Genomic DNA, 22,491 nt, shown 5'->3' on the forward strand with positions numbered 1-22,491 from the left:
GCAGCTCTAGAAAGGCCGACGGAGCCACACAGGACACAGCCCTCAACCCCACGCCCCGACTGGTCACGTGACAGCGGTGAACCCAGCTACTGCCAGGGGCCGCTTACGCCCGTGACTCTGCGTTGGAGGTCTGGGCGTCGGGGACCAAGCAGAGCTACGCGGGAAAGGTAAGTTAATCACCGTGTGACGTAACTTTACCAGACAGTAAAGAGGCGGAAGACCGAAGAGTCAGGACTGTGATCACTTCCTGGCGGGGCCGCCGGGGGCACGACCGGGGACAGGACTGGGGACTGGTGCCCCATGAGCTAGAAGGCGGGTTCCTGAGACTTAAAAAGAATTAAAAACTAAATAAATGAATAAATAAAAAGAGACGGGCTACTGGCTGGCACTGAGGGGCCCGGTCCACCCCGACAACAAGCATGGGTGCAGAGGAGGGACGCGACAGAGAACCAGGGAGAGACGGGCGACCCAAGTGACACTGCGGGGGACTGTCCCTTTACTAGCAAAGACCCTCTTCCGACCATGAGATGAGCAAGTCTCAGGCTTGTCCAAGCACCGTCTTCACACTTCGTAGCTGGATGGACCCAAAGCACCTGAGAGCCTTAGCAGACGACGCCGAATCTCGCGGTGTTTCTGATTCACCGGCTCGGCAGCCTCCTGCCAGGCTGAGCCTTGGGCCGGTCCCTCCCCACCGGCCACACTGCGGCAGAGCTCAGGGCTGCACAGAGCACGGCTGACCTGGCCCCAGGGCTGGGCTGGGACCCGGCTAGCGACCAGCCTCGCGGCCACACCCCCCACACCTCCGGCCGCACGGGACGTCACCTTCTGTTCCAGAGCATTCTTAATGAGCTCACATCCCTTCCATGTATGTATAAATCCCACTGCAAAACATGACAAGACCTCCTCCTTGGTCTCTGAAAACGAGCCGATAATATTACACAGCTGCCCGATAAATGTTTAATGTGGTATTTGCTGAAGAGGCAGCCTTTGATTGCTTTGCTTGTTACAGAGTGAAGCCGTCCTGCTCCCTGGGGGAAGGGCCGGCCTGGAGGGGGCCGTGGCTCCGGTGCATGTGGAAACTCTCAGCACCTCCATCACTGAATGTCCTGGGGACAGGGCACCCGCCAATGAGGACACCACCATCCTTGGAAGCCCACTCTCCCATCCCTGCTCTCTGGAGGGGGTCTCCGAACCCCAACCCTCCCTGCCAGCTGCTGGCTGCCTTCTGGGTATTTAGGTCCCAGGCCGGCAGGGGCTAGAGGCTGAAGGACCCCTGCCTGGTCTCTCCCAGAGCCCGCTGCCCAGCAAAACTTGGGGCTTGAAACAACCAAAATTCATTCTCTCAGTGCTGGAGGCCAGAACTCCTAAATCGAGGTGCGGGCAGGGCCACAGGGGGCTGGAGAGGAGAAGCCCTCCAGCCTCTCCCAGCTCCTGGTGGCCCCAGACAGTCCTGGGCTTGGCAGCCTCGCTCCAGCCTCTGCCCTGCCTCCTTGTCCCTCCTCTGTCCCTGGGTCTCCTCTCTGTGTGTCTCTTACAAGGAAGGACACTGGCCATTGGATTTAAGGCCGACAGGGCAAGATCTTAAGTTTAATCACATCTGCAAAGACTTTTTCCCAAAAAGCTCATATTCACAAGTTCGGGGCACATCTTCTTGGGGTCACTGCTCACCGGCTACACCCCCAACCACGGGCTCACCTGAGGCTCCATGGGAGGCAGTGTCCTCAGACCTCGCTTTGAGAACCGTGCTCTGGCCGCTCTGCCCTGGCCCTGGGCTCTGACCACGGGCTCTGACCATGAGCGCTGACCGTGGCCAAGGGAGCCTCCCCTTCAGAGACCAGGAAACAGGCTCAGGGCTAAGAAGCTTGCTGAAAATCACACCGGCAGCCCAGACCCGAGTGCCTCAGGCCAGCCCTTAACCCTGCGCCTCCGTGTTCTCCTCCTGTCCCTGCACCCTGCCCTGCACTCACCTGCCAGTGACCGGGGTCCAGTGTCCATCTCCCCACCTGACAGTGGCCAGTTCCCCCTGTTTTAGCGCCTGGCCCGGGGGCCAGCGTCCCCAGGCGTGGACAGAATGAATGAATGAGTGAATGAATGAGGAAATGAGTGAGTGAATGAACTGACAAATCCTGGGCCCAGGCACCACTGGCTCAGGCCCCAGTCTCCTCACGGGTGAGGTGCTGAGGGGGGCAGGTGTGGGAGCGCACGAAGGTCTGAAAGGCTGGGTTCTCAGCACCCCGGGCCAGGTCTCAGCGCCCCCGTATTTTCGACCAGGAGGCAGCTCGCGCCCCAGGAACTTACTCAAGCAACAGCTGACCCTCTTGCCTTGGCACAGGGACACCCGTCAGGGAGGATGGACCAGCCCACGTGGCACACGGCACACGGCATCTCTCCCACCAGGATTCCGAACTTGGGTCCCCGGAGCCACCGGAGGAGTCCCGGGGGGCTGGTGTGACCCTCGTGAGCTGTAAACTGGAGCAGACAGGTGCCCCGGATGCACACAGCCCCCAACAGCTCTGTGAGCACTGCACGCGGCTGGGGCGCTGCCAGACACTCCCTCCACTGCGGCATTGGAATCGGGAAACACACACAGCCTGCCTCCGCCCTCACAGCCTCCAGGCGGGTGCAGGCAGAACCCCCCCCAACGCGGACGAGGACGCTGAGACCCAGAGAGGCAGCTCCTCCTCGTCCCCCATCCCTCAGCGCCGGACCCACTGAGGGCAGCGCTGTGCTGACAATGGTGCAGACGCCACCTTCTGAATCCTGACAGCCACCCAGGGAAGGAGCCACAACAGTGGCCCCGCTGTACCGCGGGGGCCGTGGAGCCGGGGGGGGGGGGCGGACCCAGCATCCCACCCCCACCCCCGAGCCGGCCAGGTCACTGCCAGGTGCACGCCTGCCCCCCACAACACACTGCCGAGGGCCGACTCCATGCCGGGGAGCAGACGGGCCCAACTGATCTCTGCCAGGCCATGGAGGCCGTGACCTGGACCACTCACAGCAGCACCGTGTGGAGACCCACCGACCGACATTCACGTGGAAGAGAACAGAGGGAGGGGGGATGGCAGGACAGGGCATGGATGGAAAGGCCGCAGGACAGATGGGTGGAGCACAGGTGGGGGAGGTGGACGGACAAGTGGAAAGATGGTGGGTGGACGAACAGACGGGTGGACGGATGGATGGCCAGACACACAGCTGGTTGGCTGGATGGACAAAAGGACGTGCGGGCAGGTGAGGGGGGCTGTGTAGATGGAACGGAGCAATTGTGGAGGGGACAATGACAAAACCCCATTAGCTCAGCCGAGCTCAGCCGGACGCCTGTTCTCTGTGGGCAAACTGACAGCACAGCCCAGTCCAGCCGACAAGGCCGCCGAAGGTCAGGGTGTGGGGCAAAGACAGATATCCAGCTGCGTTTTGTCTAGTGAATGCCCCCTGCCCCCCGTGGGAGCCCCAGCCGGCCGCTCAGCCCCGGCCCGGCGGGCCTCCGGCCTCTCCTGGCCATCTCCAGCAAGAGCTAGCTCCCCGCTGCCCGGCACGAACTAGCCAGTTAAGATATTTTTAAACAAATGTGTCTCTTTCTGGCCCTCGTGCCCACAGTGGAAGCAGCAGAGAGACGCGCCCACAGCGTTCCTTCGAAATTCTGTTCAGGGGCGGGTGACGGATTGAGAGGACGTGGCCTTCCTGGTGTCTGTGGTGTAGACGGGCTCAGTCAAAGTCTACCGGCCACCGCCTGTCAGGCACGGAGCCCGCTTCTTCCCTCAGGCCTTCCGACAGCCCCGCTCACAGACGGTGCCCAGGCTCAGCTGCAGGGGGTAACCACTCCGGTGTAGGGGAAGGATGCTGCGGGCCCTGGACCGTGGAGCAGTTTCAAAGGCTCCACAGTGCTGCCCGGGAGCACCTCCTGGTGGCCAGTGTGGACAGGACACAACCTTAGTGCCGCCAAGGTCAGCGTTCGGTTCTCCCCTTTGCCCCAGGTCGGAGTCTGAAATGCGTCTTGTGGGCTCCAAGGCGGGTGCCTTCCGGCGGCCCCGGGGAGGGTCTGTCCCTTGCCTTTCACATCTTCTAAGATGACCCTCATTCCTCGGCTTGCGGCCACATCACTCCGACCTCAGCTCTGTCTGCACATCTTCCTCAGACTTAAAATTACAAACGCAATTACATCTATAAAATCTTTATCCACAGAGAACCTCCTCCCTGTCACTGGGTCCAGAAGTTAGGAGGTGGACATATCTTTTTGGGGGGGTCCACCTTTCAGCCCACCACCCAGCCAGCTGCCCGTGGACATTTACAGAGTGTGGGGTCCTGCACTATCACGTTGCACGTGCGCAGGCTCACAGCAGCCTGGAGTGGCCCGGGGAGCCTCCCCAGCCTGGAGGAGAAGAGACAGAGGTGCCAAGAGCATCCTGCCGAGACCCCCATGGGCCGGGGGCACCCTAGCCTCACCTTTCAGCTTGTCACAGAGAGGGTCTCGCCCTTTGCCATCTCTTCCTTCCTAGGGCTGTGATGACCCCCAACAGGACACCCCTCAGTCTGGGTGGCCGGTTACGGCTGCGACAAGGACTCGCATCCGCACACACTGGGCTGGACAGCCCGGCAGGAACCGCCCCGACCGCCGCCCGCCCCGCCCCCACCGCCGGCACCAGGCTGGGGCTCTTACGTTAAGTCCCCCGTTCCTCAGCCTCTGAGCAGTGTGACTGGGGCTTTTGTGGAAAGTCAGCTCGTTATGCACAGAGCAAGGGTTGTGAAAATGGTCATTTTTTAAAGGAGCACGTTGGGCTCCCATCCAGCTGGAGAAGAAACGCGGAGGGGCTTCTTCAGGGCTGCGGGCTTCGTCTGTGGGCTTCCAAAACAGAAGAGCAGCTGAAGCAGCCCCTTTTGCGGACTGACAATGCCGCGGAACGCCCGCACACGGAGGGCCCAGGGGTGTTTTGTGTCAGCGACGGTGGCGCCCAGGATGTTAAATCACATGTGAAAACCTCGCCTGAACCGTGGACAAGGAGAGATTGTTCAATCACGTTGTGCCACAGGGCAGCGGGAGCCTGTCTCTGGGCCGCGCCCCGCAGGACAGCAGCAGAGCGAAGCCCCCTCCGCAGTTCCACCAACCTCGCAAGGGCGCCCGCACCCACCCCGCCCCCAGGAGGAGTCCCTTCCGCCCTCCTGGGCTTCTCAGCCCCACCCTGCTGACCCACATCCCCCAGAGACATCAGGACGGGCGGGTCCTGTGCTTGTCCCCACCCCATCTGGAACCTGGTCTCCCGGACCCCAGCTCTGCAGGTCAGAGTCCACAACGGCTGGTCCACGGCGAGGGCTGCCCGCCCCGCTCCCCCCCCCCCCCGGGGGACTGTCAGGGACAAGAGGGCAGACACCTGGGGGCCGCGGGATTCTCTGAGGCTGAACTTTGCTAGAAAATTCAAGTGGGACTGAAACAGAGAGCAGGGAGATTCCTGCCGGGGGGCCTGCAGCCCTGAGCAGGCGGCCCCCGGCCCCGCCCAACGGGACAGACAAACTCGGCCCCTTCCTTGGAGGCCAAGCCCGGCTCTGAGCGCGGAGAGTGCATTCAGGTCGCAAAGATCTGTGGAAGGACTAACTGGCTGATCTTACTACCTAAATGGAAAGAGGTCCTGCAGCCTCAGTAACACGCTCGCGAGCTCTCCCTGGTGTGAATGCAAGCCTCTGCCTCCCCCCGCCCCCTCCAGCCGCCGCCAGCAGGCCACTGGACAGACAACCCATCACGCCCAGGGCTGAGACACAGGCAGCGTCTCTGCGCCAAGCCCCACTCTGACTGGGGGTGACCGGAGGGCCCGCACGCGGCAGCGCGCTCCGCAAAGCTCACCTGATGCCTTTGTTCTGGGCCAAGTTGTGAAGTGAGAGTCTGGACACCGCGGAGATGACCTGGGGGGAGACGAAAAGATGCTGCTGTAATATCGCAAGAAACCCGAAAGTCATCATAAAACCGTAACGCAGTGTATCGTAGACATTGGGAAACAGTTCACCAAACACTTTTCATCTCCGGTTAAAAAACAACCCACAGTGTAAGATGCTTCTGGCTAGACACCAGTTTTGTGTTTGTTGTGCAGAACATGTCATTGTGGCCGTGTCGTCATGGCACCCTAATATTTGCTGAGGGCTGCGGCACTCCCGGTGCAGGGCCCCGGAGGGGAGCAGGCGGGGGTCACGCCCCCTTCTGCCATCCCCCCACACCTGCCATTAAGCCCCTGCCGAGCCTTGTTCTCATCCAGTAAAGGGTCTGCCTCCCCAGGGCCACGAGCATGTCAGCAGACATCACACTGCGAAGCGTCCATCCCAGGCTGCTGCTCTGGAAGTTCCCGTATGATTAATGACCACCTCTGTTCACGGCAGGTGCGGATCCATTTCAGAGATGGGGTAACAGAGGCCTAGAGAGGCCAAGTGACTTCCCCACGTCACACAGCAGCTTGCGCACAGTGTAGATGCAAACATCTGAGTGCAGGGCTCCCTGCTCTTCCAGGCCCTCCTCTCCCTGGGTGACCATTTAATCAGAAGCTTGGCTCCCTGGGGGGGTCAGGGTATAGAAGGAAAACAGAAAACCCCACGTTCAGGCTGCATGGCGGATCCCAGCAGGCCCTCCCCGGACTGGCAGCCTTGGGGGGCTCAGGGAGGAGCAGTGGCCTTTCCCACTTCTGCAGCCCCGTGTCCAGCCTCCCCCAGTCACACAGGACCCGTCTGTCTGCCAGCCTCAGAAGCCTCAACGCAGCCACCCACAGATCTTCAAAAGGACAGGCGGCACGCAGGGAGGAGGCTCCACGGACGGCTGCTGGGACCCGGGAGGAGGCGAGGGCGGCGACGGATCCTGGAGCACCACACGCACGCGCATGCGGGACGCTGAATGAGACTCACTCCAGGAGGGACGGGGCGCCCGCCGGGCCTGACCCCACCCACCGCGGAGACAGGGGCCAGCCTGGACTTTGAGAGTCCGCTGTGCGTGCAGGAGTTCATCTTTGTGTGTGTGCGCATGCATGTCCGAGGACAGGGAACACGAACGTGGCCCACGATGACCACTTGCTAAGTTCGCCGCCACCCTCTGCTGGGCACCGAGTGTCCAGGAACTGAGCCCGACGGGCCTTGGACGCGCACCGTCCTGGCGAAGCCTCACACCCCTCCAAGGCCAGGATCATGTGCGCGTGCAGGGAACAGGCAACTGAGGCCAGGCCGCTTGCCCCAAACCCCCGCCCGGGACACAGGGCCAGGCTTCTTTCAGCCTACTCTCCTGACAGAGAGGTTTTCAAAGGGGGAGCAGAAAACCCCAAGCAGCACGGAGGGGCCCTTCCTCAGCTGGCGGGACACGGACTCAGCCACGACAACGAGGGCTGCGTGCTGTCTTCTGGGGGGCTCTGTTCCAGGGGCCGGGACTCGCGGAAGCTATGAATCCAAGGAATGACACGGTTCTCCTGTGTTTTCTCAGACGAGACTCAATCAGCTTATTGTGCAGCTGCCCAGCCAGGGCGCCCATACTTGAGTGTTCCAAGAGGCCTTTCATAAATAATGAGTAACTTGACTTCTGCCATTATTCTTGGTTTTTAAGGGCTCTAAATATTTAGGAAGGACAAAAATTAAAGCAATACTGCTTTACAGCCTTCTAGTTATTGGACAGAACGCTAGAAACGTTGGGGCTGAAGGGTTTGGCAACTGGAAAGCACACGAGCCAACCGTCTCCTGTGCCTCCTGTGGCAGACATCACCAATCAACCGCCACACTCCTCCCCAACGAGCCAGACACGGGCTTGGAAGCCTACCTGCAGAGTCCGCACAAGGCACCAGCCACTGGGCAGCACTGGCACCGGGGACGAGACCTGTTTGCCGACCTGGACTCAGTGCCAAGGCTGAGTTTCGCACCGGTGGAGCCCAGGACAGAGAGGGGCTGCTGCAGTGAGCGAGCAAGGTCAGGAGACAGGTCTACGCGCCCCTGGTCCCAGTGGACAGAGCAGCTTCTCCAGCCTCAGCCCTGACTCTCCGCTGCTTCACTCCAGGCCACAACCTGTCACTGGCGGTTCGTGAAGGGCTCCGCTCCGGGTTCCCACGCCACACAGGGGCAGCTCCTTCCACGGGGACGGCCGCCCCAGCTCTGCCAGACGCGCCTGTCCGTCACGCCACCTGGGCTGCGCGTCTCCTCCCGGCTGGTGTCTGCAGGGATGGAGACTCTGGGGCTGAGCACGGGGAACCCCACTCCGGCGACCCAAGCCCCAGGGCAGGGGCTGCTGGGAGCAGACGTGGGGCCCGAAGAGTTGTGTGGGTCAGACGAGGGGTGGTGGCCCCCATGAAACATTGGGGAGCAGTGCGGCTCCCTGCAGGGGGGTGAAGCACCTCCCCAAGGCGCCTCTGGTGGGGGGTTGCCCCACCCCCAGGACACAGAGGAGCTGGGCTTCCCGGGAGACGTCTCTCTCCAGTGATGATCAAAAACCCTTCCAGCCCCCGGCCCTGCCCACCCCGCTGACAGCGCAAATGTCAAAGGATGACATTTTCCCACTTTTTATCTCCACTTCTCGCGCATCCCTGACAATGAGTGAAAAGACACCCGCACCTGCTCCTCCTCCCCCGCCCTGCCCCCTCCTCCCTCCACACACGAGCGGCTCAGAGACCCGCCGGGGCCCAGGCTGCCTCAGCGCCGGGCAAGCAAAGGAACGTGTGTGCAGGGCCGGGCAGGGGAGCACCGGGAGAAAGGTGTGCGCCTTCGGGGACCAGTCCCGCTGGGGCAGAAACGTGCACAGCCAGCTCCCTAAACCCACGGCTGTCTGCGCCGTCCCCTCAGCTCCACCCCCGCCTCAACCATGTCCTTTAATGTTGCATCTCCTTTAATACTCGGGGAAGGAGCAAGGAACAGAGGCCGGGAGGCCGGGGTGTGGGGTCTGCACCCTGGATCGCGGTCTTGGCCTGCGCTGACCCCGCGGCTCTCCACCCGGTCTGCATTCAGGAGACGCCGAGACGCCAGCGGCCAACCAGCGTCCTCACAGGCATGGGAGGGGCTCTGGCAGGCAGACCCCCAGGCCCACCGCAAAGCCTTGGACAGAGGCCGGGCGACTCGGCCTCAAGACAGGGCGCCTGGCTTCTCCTCACGCTCGACTGTCTTGTTCACGTTCAAAGCCCCTCCTTGTCCTGGGAAAGCTCTCCGAGGTGGCCACAGGTGGCCTCTTTCCACTTCATCCCTCACGTGCTGGACGCAGCCATCGGCAGCGCACCCTTTCCGGCCCCGCTGGCGTGAGCCTGCGCTGGGACACGGGTCTGTGCAGACGGATTCCGGGGGCTCCGCCCCCAGGGGCCCCAGCAGAGGCTGTGTGCGGGGGGTGGGGCTGGGGACCAGAGCAGGTCTGGGCTGCAGCCGGGGGGCCTGCTGGGCGGGGGTGGGACGAGCCCAGGCAGTCCTGGGAGGAAGTCGGCCTCCCCCAGCCCCCCGCCTGTGCCACGGGGAGCAGGCTGCCTCTCCCATGTGCCTCTGCGGGGCTCGGTGGCAGCAGGTGCTGGAACAGCTCCCAGAAGGGGGTTTTGCACAACCAGGGCAGCAAGCAGATGCAGCCTCGCCACCCCACTTACTCGAAACACACAGGAAGCGGGAAGCGCCTGCTTCGAGCTCCAGGCTCACGTGCTTGTTAGGATTTAAGATTTAAAGATCAGGACGACAGAGACCAGAGGCGGAGGGAGGGGTGGAGGGGCAGAGAGCGAGGGAATCCTTGACTTTAAAAAGCAGCATCGTTCGGGGGTCTCCTGGGGAGGCAGGGAGGGCAGCCCAAGGCCTCTGGGCAGCTCTGCACCCGCCGCCCCTTTGCTGGAGCCTCTGCTGAAACCTGCAGGAAGCAGCTGGACAGCAGCCGTGCAGGGCTGGCCCCCGCGGGCGGAGGCAGCTCGGGGCTGCCGGCCCGGCCCACCCTCCTCTGCTCAGGTCCCTGGGCTGCGGGAGGCCCAGCCACAACCAGACAGCCACCAGCCCAGCAAGGGCTGTAACTCAGGTGAGGGCTCACCCCCTGCCTCTCCTGGGCAGAGTTTGCAAACTGCAGGAGCTGACCCACTGGTGGGGCATTAACTCAGAAAGGGTCCTAATGGCATTTTTTTTCAATCAAGTAAGACGGGATGGGAAGAAAAGGGATGCAATGGGAAGGGTTGGGAAGGGATGCGATGGGGATGGGAAGGGATGGGGTGGGATGGGACGGGACGGGACAGGACGGGACGGAATGGGGTGGGATGGGGTTGGGTGGGGTGGGATGGGATGAGATGGGATGGGGTGGGGGTGGGAAGGGATGGGGTGGGGTGGGGAGGGATGGGACAGGATGGGATGGAATGGGGTGGGATGAGATGGGATGGGGTGGGATGGGGTGGGGTTGGGTGGGGTGGGATGAGATGAGAAGGGGATGGGGTGGGGTGAGGTGGGATGGGATGGGGTCGGGTGGGAAGGGATGGGATGGGATGAGATGGGATGGGATGGGGTGGGGTGGGAAGGGACGGGGTGGGATGGGATTGGATGGAGTAGGGTGGAGTGGGACGGGAAGGGACGGGATGGGAAGAAATGAGATACAACAGGACAAATAATACCAGAGAAAAGAAGTAAATTAAATATTATTTCGTGAAACTTCTGTTTCAGTATAGAGGACACAGATGATTTTAGCTTCCCTGACCTAATCACTTAACAAGCGTTTCACGCACCCTCCTAAGTGCAGGCACTGCGTAGCCAGGACGTGACAGACACAGGGCCAGATACAGGGGCCCTTGGCCCCTCCATAAGCGCCATCTCAGAGCTCCAAGAGCCCCAGGAGGCTCCCTCCCACGAGATGGGCGGGACTGCAATTGTGGCCCCATTTTACAGACAGGGAATCCGAGGCCCACGACCCATGGACGTGCTCGAGCTCACAGTCAGCCGTGACTCTGAGAGGGGAACCTTCCGTTACCCACCCCACTGTACCTTTGGGGGGTGGTCTGTGACAAATGTCCTCCAGCCTCCACACCCCTCTCTTTCCCTACAGGGTGGGCAGAGGCCGTGGTTCCTGGGGCTCCATGCAGAGCGCCTCAGGCATCCCAGGCAATGGACACATTTCATGTCCCACGTTCAGCTTTTCCAAGCTCTTCTGGGGCAGGCATCACATTTGACCTTCAAAACCAGGCTCTGAGCTGCCTCTTCTCACTTCACAGCTCACCAAGTTTCTATGGTGGGCTTAAGTCAAAGAGTGACTTTAATTAGAACGCTCAAAGAACGTCTCGGGATATGGGTGAGTAGGTGGATGGACAGATGAACAGACAGGCAGATGGGTGGGTGAATGGTGGGTGGATGGTGGATGGACAGATGGGTGGACGAATGGATGAACGGATGGGCAGACGGACAGACAGCAGCAGCAGCAGCAAAGGTGCCGATGGGGCCTGCCTCGCGATCCCCGTTTCTTAATTACCAGAACACGAGCTACCGCTCACTGAGCCCTGACCAAGTGTTGAGAGCCGGGACCAGCACGACAGTCATTTCTGCACGTGTCGCTCCTCCCGCAGCTCTCCGCTTATGAGACGCGGACACGGGGCGAGAGAGAGCAAGGACGTGCCCAGGTCACCAGCCGTCAGGGCCGCCCCGGGAACTGGCGGTGCGTTACCCACCCTGAGCTCCTGTCCGCTGCGCCACACACCACGCGGGAGCCCGCAGCACGCAACGGACCCCGCACCCTGCCTGGATCACATCGCCCCACTTCCCCTGCGGTTACTGAGGTCCACCCAGTGGATGGCAGCAGACGTCAAGCAGGCCACTTGCGGGCCTGGCTCATGAAACCTCCCCTCTCCTGGAGGAGGGCGGGGCTCACAAGCCCTACATTAAAGGTGGCAGAGCTGCCATCAGCCTGGACCCCAGAAGGTCTGCACGGAGCAGAGGCCACACACACACGCACTCTGCCCACCGGGAACCACCTTGAACGGATCCACCATCTCCCGTGTAAGCCCTCACAGCCCAGATCTCATCACAGCAGCTTTGCTGTCACCACAAAGCACATCGCTCTGCACTGCAGCTCGGAACAGGAACCTCAGAACAGCCAGAAGTGATCGGGGAAGAACAGAGATGGATACAAGTCGGCCTTGGAAAGCGCCCGGCTCCTGGGTGCTGGCGACAAGGCGCCCAATTGCCCGTCAGCGGGCAAGGGGGCGAGTCCGCCAGCCCCGCCTCCCCGCCCTCATCAGCAATCATTTAGCAGGAAGAGCGCAGACCAGGAAGACGTCCTTATCAGCCGGGACCAGCATCGGGAAACACACAGGCAGCTCCGCGAGCCAAACGGGAAGATTACCAAACCCATTTAAAGACGTTGCCCCGGAAACTCACCTATCTGCCGGGGAAATCTGCAGCCAACTCCGCTGCGTGTTTAGAAGCAAATCGTTGCTTTCCCCAGCTCAGCCTGCGTGGCCCTTGGTTTTTTTCTCTTCTCACCTCGGAGAATAAGGTCACAAAACCTGCGCTGTTGCCTTTGGAATGACAAGTGGCCGGCGAGGAACGATTCATTATGAATCACATGCAGCCCCAGCTCGGGTTCAAGCTCTGCCTCACGGAGAAGCCGGGAAACAAAAGTGACTGGGGGACCGGCCACCTCTCAGCCACCGCATTCTGCAAGGTGGCGCCACGGTACCTGATGGATGGGGTTTTCCCTCGAGGGAGCAGAAAGGATGCAGAGAAACCGGAGGGAGCTGGACCCCAGACCCCAAGACAGCAAAACGGCAGAATGAAAAATGCCACTCAGCAGAGCCAGGCGACCTGTGACAGCCTTGAAGGGGGCAGTACTTGGAGGGAGGGTCTGAGCTTGAAAGCGATTTAGGAGGAAAGAAAAAGGCTGAAAAAGTCTATGACCCGCTCAGAATCGGCCCAGTGCTCCTTCCTGCCCTGAAACTGGGCTTCAGTGAGATTTGAAACAATACCCCAAACACAGCTGCGCTCCCTCACTCAGTGGGACCCTCAAAGGCAGGGGGAGGAGACCACCCTGAGCCTCGGGCACCAGCAGCCTGATCTTCAAGCCCTGTACCCTGTGGTGGTGACATCTGGGGCACAGACAGATGAACAGATGAAGGCCAACACGGAGGGATCCCCGAGCCCCGCTCGCTCCTGGGCCCCTGACGGCAGCTTCGCACCCCTCTGCCCCCAGGGCAGCCAGCATCGCACACGCCCTCGGCTCTCTCTGTGCAAGGGTCCCGCTGTCTCCACAGCCACCCACCCGGGGACAGCGCGGCTCGCCTTTGCAAGTTGAGAAAAGGGAAGCTCAGAGACGTACGGGGACACGAGCGAGGTCGCACAGCTAGGGGTGGGGATGCCCGAGTCTGACTCCTTAAACCATGAAGGAGGCCCCACAAAAGCAAGGATGCTGAGTGTCTGTCTCAGCCACCCCCCCCGGCCCCCACCTTACCCGAGGCGGGGTGGTCAGGACAGATGCGGGCTGGGTCCTGGCTCTGCCCCACCCCTCCGGCCTCAACTTCCTACTGGGAATGAAGGCTGAGATTCCAGTCTGGCATTCCCATAGCTCAGATCATGTCTGAGAGTCCCGTCATGGTGCACAGGGCAGATCCAAAGGGCATGGGGAGCCCCTGGAGGAGGGGGCCGGGATGTCAGAACTGTGAACCGCCCGGGGCCAGGGGCTTGGGGAGGTGGACTGGACACGGCCCAGGGCCTTGGAGACCCAGGTGACCACTACATTAAGCCCAGGACGGGAGATGGTGCGAGGGCAGGGCCAGCCCCAGTTCCACCCTGAGTTCTCAGATCCCACCTTCTCCGTGCCTCCGAGGCTGTGTTGGGTGGAGGGTTGAGATTTAATTTCCCCTCCTTCCTGACACCCCTGGGAGAGCTGGTAGAGAGGGCCTGAGCCCGCTCCTTGGCACCACCCCTTCCCACTGCCGCCAGCTAAGGTGCCAGCTGCCCCGGCCAGTGTGGGAGGGTGGCGACCCAGCCTCTGACACCTCCGGAGGAGAAGGAACCCCAGGACCCAGCCAGGGCAGGAAAGGCCGGGGGCGGCACTCCGTTCACCATGGGAACCAGGAGAGGAGAAGCTGGAAGGGAGGCTGGACCCAGGTAGCCTCGTGGACCCAGCGAGGGGCTGGGTGCAGATGGAGCACCGGAGCAGCACGCCCCTCCAGGAAGCCTCCCAGCGGGGGCTCGAGGCCCCTTCAACAGACAGAGTCCGTGGCTCATGGAGGGAGGCAGGTGCGGGCGGAAGGGAAGGCGCATGACCCTAACTGGGCTCGTCTGTACATGCCCACGCTGGGCCGGCCTCGAGACAGGCGTATTTTAAATACCTATGATTCCCAGTAAAGCAGCAGAGAAGCCTGGACCCAGACAGGACCGGCCTCTGCCTACGAACACGCTCCAGCGGGCGAGAAGAAAGCTGCGTCCACCCTGAGCGATGCCAGGACCGGGCGGTCTCAGGAGCCCCTGACGCCAGCCGCCTACGGTCCCAGGACTGGGACAGGGCCAGGTGCGGCCTGCACTTCAGCGGCTGCCAGTCAGGAAGGCTGGCAGGATCACCCAGGGAAGCTTAAAATCCTCGGTGGAAGGAGCTTAGCGACCATCCGGCCCACATTCTTCAGTCTGCAGATGGGAGGCCTAAAGCCCACCTAAGGGGATGTAAGGGACGTGCGAAGGCCGCAGCTGACTTCCAGGCAGGCCCAGTCTGGGAGGCAGGGATGCCATGAGAGCCCCGCTGGCCGGCCTCGCTGACGACCGCGGCTGGCGGGCCTCCCCTCGCCCAGCCTTCACCAGGCTTACCCCACCTCATTCCCTCAAACCCCCCTCCCTCCGTGAGACCCTCTCGCTGCTCTTCCCTTTCACGGACGAGCGACTGAGGCGCGGGGCGGGGGGTGATGCACGGGTGGCGCGTGCTGGGCAGAGGGGGACCAGTTCACCCCTCGGGCTGCGGGCTCCCAGACCCTCTCCCGGCCCTGCTCCAGAAAGGCCGCTCACCCCCACCCCGGTCTGAGGCCAGCAGACAGCAGAGCAGCAGATCACACTCCCCGCCTCCAGGCCTAAGAGCAGGCTTGCTCAGTGAGGCCCTGCGGCTCCCGGGGGCCAGGAAGCCCATCCAACCACAGCAGTGACTTTGGGGAGCCAGCTGGGTGGGCCGCGCCCAGGCCACTCACTGTCTGTGAATGCAGCTCACTCATTCACCCCCCGACACGCCCGCCCTCCTCCCTGCGCTCACAGCGGGGGACGGGGCTGCTGCCGCTGCAGCCGGAGGGGAGCGAGGCTGGGCCCCCCCACCCCGCCTGGCAGGCAAGAGGCGGGATGCAGGTGTGTCCACACCTCACGCCCAGCTGCAGACCAGCAGGACGTGACTCCTGTGGACCCGACGCGAGGCCGTGATCCGAGACGCAGGTCTGCCGCCCAGCGGCGTGAGCCACTGCACCACAGGTACAAGGACCCCAGGGCAGCACCAGACGCCCCGCCCAGGCCTGCGAGGCCGACACGCCTCACAGAGCCGCACGGGGCAGGGCAGGAAGGGGCCCGGGCCCACGCGGAGACCTCGCCCTCTCCAGGAGGCCCCCGCTGCACTCTTCCCTTCCCTCTTTCTGGTGGTGGAGACGGCGAACCAGGAGTCCAGACAAGAGGCGTTTACACAGCCTGCCCCCACCCCAGACACACCTGGCTCTGCTGTTACATCAATTCCTGCGTCGCCTGGGTGGTCTGACCCCACCACAGTCCTATGGGGTCAGGAACAACTTCCCCATTTTCCAGGTGAGGAAACTGAGACCCCGACAGGGGACCTCACTTACCAGGGACCAACGGTAAGAGGCAGCTCCAGGCTGTCTGACCCCAAGCCCTTCCTAAGAGGTGTCTTCTGCCTTTTCACTGAGGAGTGACATGCCTCCCCGTCAGACTTCTAAGAAGTTGCAGAGAAACAGGGAGTGGATTCTGTTCCCCATCACCCACCCCGCATCCTCGAACTGCAGCTGGGGACACCGGGTGCCAGGACAGTGGCAGTCCTCCAGCACACAGTCCAGAGGATGCCAAGCCACACTCCCCAGAGGCTGGGACACACCCACTCCCCCAGGCAACCTGGCAATGCCGCTGAGTCTCAGCTCAGGAGCGGAGCTCAGAGCATCACACCAAGCAGCAGCCTCCTTGATTGAGCCGACACTCAAGCGAGCCTGAGCCCTGACCCCGAGCCTGAGCCCTAACCCCGAGCCTGAGCCTGAGTCCTGACGCTAAGCCTGAGCCCTGACCCCGAGCCTGAGCCTGAGTCCTGACGCTAAGCCTGAGCCCTGACCCCGAGCCTGAGCCCTGACCCTGAGCCCTGACTCCGAGCCTGAGTCCTGACCCCGAGACTGAGCCTGAGTCCTGACCACGAGCCTGAGCCTGAGTCCTGACGCTAAGCCTGAGCCCTGACCACAAACCTGAGCCCTGACCCCGAGCCTGAGCCCTGACCCCGAGACTGAGCCTGAGTCCTGACCACGAGCCTGAGCCTGAGTCCTGACGCTAAGCCTGAGCCCTGACCACGAGCCTGAGCCCTGACCCCGAGCCTGAGCCTGAGTCCTGACGCTAAGCCTGAGCCCTGACCCCGAGCCTGAGCCCTGACCCCGAGCCTGAGCCTGAGTCCTGACGCTAAGCCTGAGCCCTGACCCCGAGCCTGAGCCCTGACCCTGAGCCCTGACCCCGAGCCTGAGCCCTGATCCTGAGCCCTGACCCCGAGCCTGAGCCCTGACCCTGAGCCCTGACCCCGAGCCTGAGCCCTGACCCCGAGCCTGAGTCCTGACCCCGAGCCTGAGCCCTGACCCCGAGCCTGAGCCTGAGTCCTGACGCTAAGCCTGAGCCCTGACCCCGAGCCTGAGCCCTGACCCCGAGCCTGAGCCCTGACCCTAAGCCTGAGCCCTGACCACGAGCCTGAGCCCTGACCCCGAGCCTGAGCCCTGACCCTGAGCCCTGACCACAAGCCTGAGCCCTGACCCCGAGCCTGAGCCCTGACCCCAAGCCTGAGCCCTGACCCCGAGCCTGAGCCCTGACAATGAGCCCGGCACTGGGCTACAAAGTTACTCCACTGCCTCACTGAATCCTGAACCACCCAATGAGGTGACTGTTGCAGTGCCCTTGTTAGAGGAAGAGACAGGGTCAGAATGGTCACCTACACGCAGCGGTAGAGAAGGCTGAGAACCGGGATGGTCTGATTGGTGCCTCAGCCTCTGGTCTGAGCCTCACCCGGAAATCCCCCAGCCCCTCTCCACCGGCCTCAGCATTTCTGGCTCATGGGCTCCAGGCTTAGAGCCTCCTCCATTTGTCAAACTCCTGGCTTGCTAATGGGGGCGAGGTGACAGCAGTCATTACCTGGAGAGGGCCGATGGATTTCAGAGCTGCCTCACTGCCCTCCCTGATTAATGGCCATTTTAACGGGAAGGGGAACAAAAATTGTGTCTCTTTACCGCGGCAATAATTTTTCAATATACACACTTATCTCTGAAGCGATGACTGAGGAACTCAGTTATTAACCGCAAGCACAACCCCGCGCACTGAGCGGCGTGAATCTCTCCTCTGCTGGATCAGCCCTCGCCTGCTCCTCGCGCCTGCCTGACGCCAGCGCCGGGGAGGGCCTGAGGAGCCCCGCGGTATTTTCTCCACTCTCTCCCTGGAGTTTCTGATGATGAAGGAGGGTGTGGCTCTCCGGCCCTCGCTCCTGGTGCAGGGAGGAGCCCAGCCTGTGCTGTGTTCACAGGCTCCCAGCTCTGCTGACATCTCTGCTGACAAACCGCGGAAGGGGAACAAGGATATCAGGGACAACCGCCAGCACTGTAGCAGCCTCGAATCTGCATGAGGATGGCCTGGAGCAGCTCCACAAATTACAGGACCAAGCGGCAAATCCAAGCATTTTAATGGCTGGGTGGGTGTTTCTGGAAAGGTCTGACAGCAGCTGAGCATTAAGAAAGGTCGTTCCGAGTCTGAGAGATGGGGGTCCCCACCCACCCCCAGCCAAGGAGCTGGTGCTCAGTGCAGCTGAGTCCCTGACTCCTCACCAGAGAAATGGAGGTGATACAGACCCACACGGCTGAGAAGGTGTACCCGCTCTGCGGAGTCACCATCGCAGTCACAGTCATCATCTCTGCCCCTCCGGGGGGGCAGCCTCCACTTCCCCCACCTCCAAGTCTCCTGTGGGTGTCACCGGACAGCGGTGGACTCCTTCACTGTGGACTGAACATCTGTGCCAGTTCATACACTGAAGCCCTAACCCCCGATGTGACTGCCTTTGGAGGTGATGAAGTCATGAAGGTGGAGCCTCGTGAAAAGGATTAATGCCCTTAGAAGAACAGACCTGGGTGAGGGAGGAGCGCAGTGGTAGAACATGTGCTTGGCATACACGAGGTCCTGGGTTCAATCCCCAGTGCCTCTGTTAAGGGAAAAAATTAAAATTATAAATTAGAAAGAACAGACTGGAGAGAGGTGGTCTCTCTCTGTGCCCAACACATGAAGACACAGCAAGAAAGCAGCCCTCTGCCAAGCAGGGAGAGAGCCCCCAGCAGACGCTGACCGTGTGGGGACTCTGACCTCAGGCTTCCAGCAGCCAGAGATATGAGACAAACATGTCCTGTTTCAGCCGGTCTACAGCATGTGTGTCACAGCGCCCTGAGCTGACAGGACCACCCTGAAGAGGCAGGCCTGCAGACCCTGCCCCGCCAGCCAGGGAGAGTCCCCCAGGAACACACACCTCGGGGAGGGGGCACCCCCAGCAGCAGCCGCACCACACTGCCCGCAGCGGGGGTCCTCGTTCTTGCCGGGGCGGGGGGGGGGGGTCCAAAGGCAGGGGCGGGAGGAGCTGAGGGCAGTGGCGGATCCCTGGGTGTGGGGCACCCGCCCTCCCTGCTCAGACATCACGGGAATTCAGCCTCTGACCCCTGCAGGAGGGAGCAGGGGTGCAGGACTCTGCCACCCATCCCTGGGTGCCTGTGGTTCGGCTGTGGAAGCGGGGCAGAGCGCCAGGTTTGGTGTCACTAACCCAGCTCTGTATCCAGCTAGGAACTGTCCCCGCCATCTCGGCAATGCCCTAAGCCCTGGCGGTCCCAGCGGTCCCGGCGGTCCCAGGCCCTCATCTGTAACGTGGGGCTGACAATCAGCTGGGGACTCGCCCTTCCTCACCTCAGCAGTGTTCAAGGAGTAGCTGGGACATGCCAAGCACTGTGCTAGGGACGAGAGACCAGAGGTGGCTGCTCAACATGACAGGGACAAGACTGGGGGTGGGGAGAGGAAGGCATCAGGGAAGGCTTCCTGGAGGAGGTGCCACTCAACCTAAGTAAGACCCGAGGGATGAACAGGAGTCCACTGGGTGTCAGAGTGCCAGCGTACACGCAGCAGGCTCCCCATAAATGAAGGCAACCTTCCTACAGGGCAGCCTCGGGGTCGGGCCCACGGCCCTGCCTCACCGGGCACCACAGAGCGCGGCTCACGCGGCCCACGAAGAACCTCTCTCCTTCCCGAAGCAGTGTCAGCCCACGAGTCCCTGCTGCCCGGCATCTGCAAGCCCCCTTTGTGCCAAGGAAGCCCCTGGCAGAAAGACAGTCTGAAGATATCCCCCTGCGCACTGTGATTAGGAAAGAGACGGAAAACAGCCACGGACAAAGCTCCGGATCGCTTTCCAAAAAGCAGTTCCATCTCAATTCCTGCTTAAGCCTGGCCCATCACAGTGGATTTTCTTCCTACCTCAGGGTAGGGTCCAGCGATGCGTTTTGGGGGAGGGGAAGGCAGAGCCTCTGCCTGGGGAGGGCAGCCAAAGGAGGAGCCACCCGCACCCCTGGCCGGACGAGGGCCATGGCCGGGAAGAGCACAAGGCACGCTGTCTCCGGGAGGAATCTAGTCTGTAAAACAGTGAAAAGGGGGCTGCCCACTGTCCCAGCCCAGAGGAGCCCGAGGGCAGCAGACGGTTACTTGTCATGTGGGGCCTTGATGGGGTCCCGGGACAGAGGACATTGGGGAAAACGAGGGAAATGTGAAGCCAGCGCGTCCACGCTGGCTGATCAATTACCGCCGTGCCCCGCACTAGCGTCGATGCCGGCACTGAAGGGCGGCTGGGTGCAGGGGACGGAAACTCTGCAGCATCTTCTCAGTTCCTCTGTAAACCCAACACTGTCCTAAAAACAGCATCTATTTAAGGGGGGCTGCCCTGTGGTTGTGCAGGGGTGGGCAGCCCGCCCAGTGCCCGCCTCTGTCATCCCTCCAGGTCGCTGACCTTAGAACTGACAGGAGGCAGATGAGAACTCGGGGCCTGGATCCCTACAGGTCCCCCACGCAGGTGTCAGTGCTCAGACGCTCCAGTGACCAGAGCCGCAGCTCCACCCACAGAGGGGCTGTGGCAGGTGCTGAGGGGTCACGCCTCCCCCATGTCACCAAGTGGCCCCGTGTGGCCGAGCCGGGCCCTGAACCCAGGCTGGCAGGCTTTTCCCGCCAACAGCGCAGCTGTAAGAATTACATTGCCAGCAAAGCACCGCCAGGACACCAGGCTCCAGACACAGAGGGACGCAGACGTCCAGAGGCCCAAACCCTTGTCTGCTGGTGGCCGGGCACAGCTGACCCTGACAAGGCCCTTCCTCTCATGCTCTGGGTTGTTCTCTATCCACGAGGCCCCTCCCCAGGAGAAGGATGGAGGGAAGGGACCCACCAGCTCCGGAACCCCGAGAACACAGCCCCCGTCGGGGGCCCCGCTGACCGTCTGGTGACGGGGACTTGGTCAGAACAGGCTCCACGGGTTCGAGTCCCGTCAGGAGCCTTCTAAGGCTCTCCAGCGTCTCCTTAAATGGTCTTCCCTGGAGCACCAGCAGGGACAGCAGGTGGACGCGGGGACGGAGGGGCCTTGACTCCTTGACCAGACTCCCCGGAACCCCCACCCCAGGCCCACAGCCCACAGCAGGGACTGCGGGGAAGGGGGGACCCAGAGAAAGAACCCACAGCTCGGGGAGCCCCCAGCAGCCCCCAGGGTTTCCAGGTCCTCCCTAGCACACCTACCGCCAAAATGTATAATTCAACATTCCATATTTTCATCCCAGACTGGAATTAATTATTTAACGTCCTATCAAAAGCAGTTCTGTCCTCTGCACGGATCCTGATGTGGCACTTCCTCCCCAGCCCCGGCTGGCAGCACAGCACAGCCAGGGAGGCCGGTCAGGCCTCCAGCCGGCATTTGCTGAGCACCTACTATGTGCCTGGCCGACTCTGCACGCTGGCACAGAGCCAGACCGGAGTCGCCACGTCATGTCTGGTGCTTGGCGGGTGCCCAGGGAGCAGCATCTGGGGTTACCAGGGAGGGCACCAAGATTTCAACCTATCCTGAACTAACTCTGATCACTGGGGATGTGTCACAGAAGAGAGAGCGCAAGGAGGATACAGGAGTAGACAGTGGTGGCGGTGCGGGACCCTCTGGGTAAGACGGAGGGGAAGGCCTCTCCAAGGACATTCACGTACTTAACATGCCACCAAAAGGACCTAGGTCCTCCCCTGCGGGCCCTGTGCCTGGCTGTCCAGCCCTCTCCTTCCCTCTCTGGCTCAGCTGGGCCACGCCCTCCTCTAGGCACAACCCAGGGCGATCTGCCCTCCTTTCCTTTGCCGCAGTCCCCACTGCCCCCTGCTGTATGCACCTCCCGCCCATTCACTTGCATCCTTGCTCGGCCTCTCTAGGTATGAAATGTCGGAGGTGTGGCCACACTTGGCAACTGCTCAGGACCAGGTAAGGGGCTGGGACTTAACCAAGGGATCGTGGCAAGAAAGGTCCTGGAGGGGAGGAGGCCACAGCACGTTAGAAAGACACAGGGTAAGGCCAGCCTCAGGCACCTGCCACAAGGGGGGCCCCTCCACCCCACCCTGCACCTCCTCGCTCAGCCCAATGGCAGAGGCCCTGTCATCACAGCCCCCCAAGGGTGGCCCAGCTGGTGCTCGGCACAAAGGACAGGTCACCAGAATATGTTGCTGTTACAGCCAACTGAGGTCTGTACTGGGTTTAAGGGTCCCCCCAAAATTCACATCCTTCCCAAGGCCTCAGAATGTGACCTATGCAGGAAAAGGGCCCACTGCAGGTGTGTATGGTGGGCCCTTCATCCAAGGTGGCTGCTGTCCTTATAAGAAGAGAGCCGGAGACACCGGGAGAGGAGGAGCCACGTGACCACGGAAGCAGAGCTGGGAGCAATGTGGCCACAGGCCAGCAACACCTGGAGTCACCAGAAGCTGGAAGAGGCTGGAAGGACCCACCCCCCCGCAGAGCCCCGGAGGGAGCATGGCCCCACCTACACCTTGAATCCAGGCTTCTGGCCTCCAGAACCAGCAGGGATGGACTTGCTGTTGTAAGCACCTGGCGTGTGGTCCTTGTCACAGCAGCCACAGGACACTGACACAGGCTGGAGGTCACAGACACTGGTCCAGAGTTGAGGGCGCTCAGCCCTTCAGAGCAGACAGACACCTGAATGCTCGGGAATTAGAGTGCCTGACCCAAGGTGACACTCCAGGGCCCAGGGACCCCCTGCAGCAGAGGGCAGCCAGCCACCGAGGCAGGGCTCCCCGAGGAGGCAA

At 61.9% G+C, this 22,491-nt stretch overlaps 1 protein-coding gene across 4 annotated transcripts in view; it reads right to left on the reverse strand.

Moving 5' to 3' along the window:
* The window catches only part of VAV2 (vav guanine nucleotide exchange factor 2), a 168,414-nt gene that overhangs the window by 68,298 nt on the left and 77,625 nt on the right, over positions 1-22,491 (reverse strand). For all 4 annotated transcript variants that reach the window (XR_004319565.1, XM_032478854.1, XM_032478856.1 and 1 more), the window contains exon 3: positions 5,831-5,889. Coding sequence is in view for 3 of the 4 variants with exons in the window: in XM_032478854.1 (XP_032334745.1) it covers positions 5,831-5,889 (59 nt within the window). In the remaining variant the exon portion in view is untranslated. The remainder of the gene's footprint in view (positions 1-5,830; positions 5,890-22,491) is intronic.

This window comes from Camelus ferus, chromosome 4, assembly GCF_009834535.1.
Source record: "Camelus ferus isolate YT-003-E chromosome 4, BCGSAC_Cfer_1.0, whole genome shotgun sequence".
NCBI classification, from domain to species: Eukaryota; Metazoa; Chordata; class Mammalia; order Artiodactyla; family Camelidae; genus Camelus; species Camelus ferus.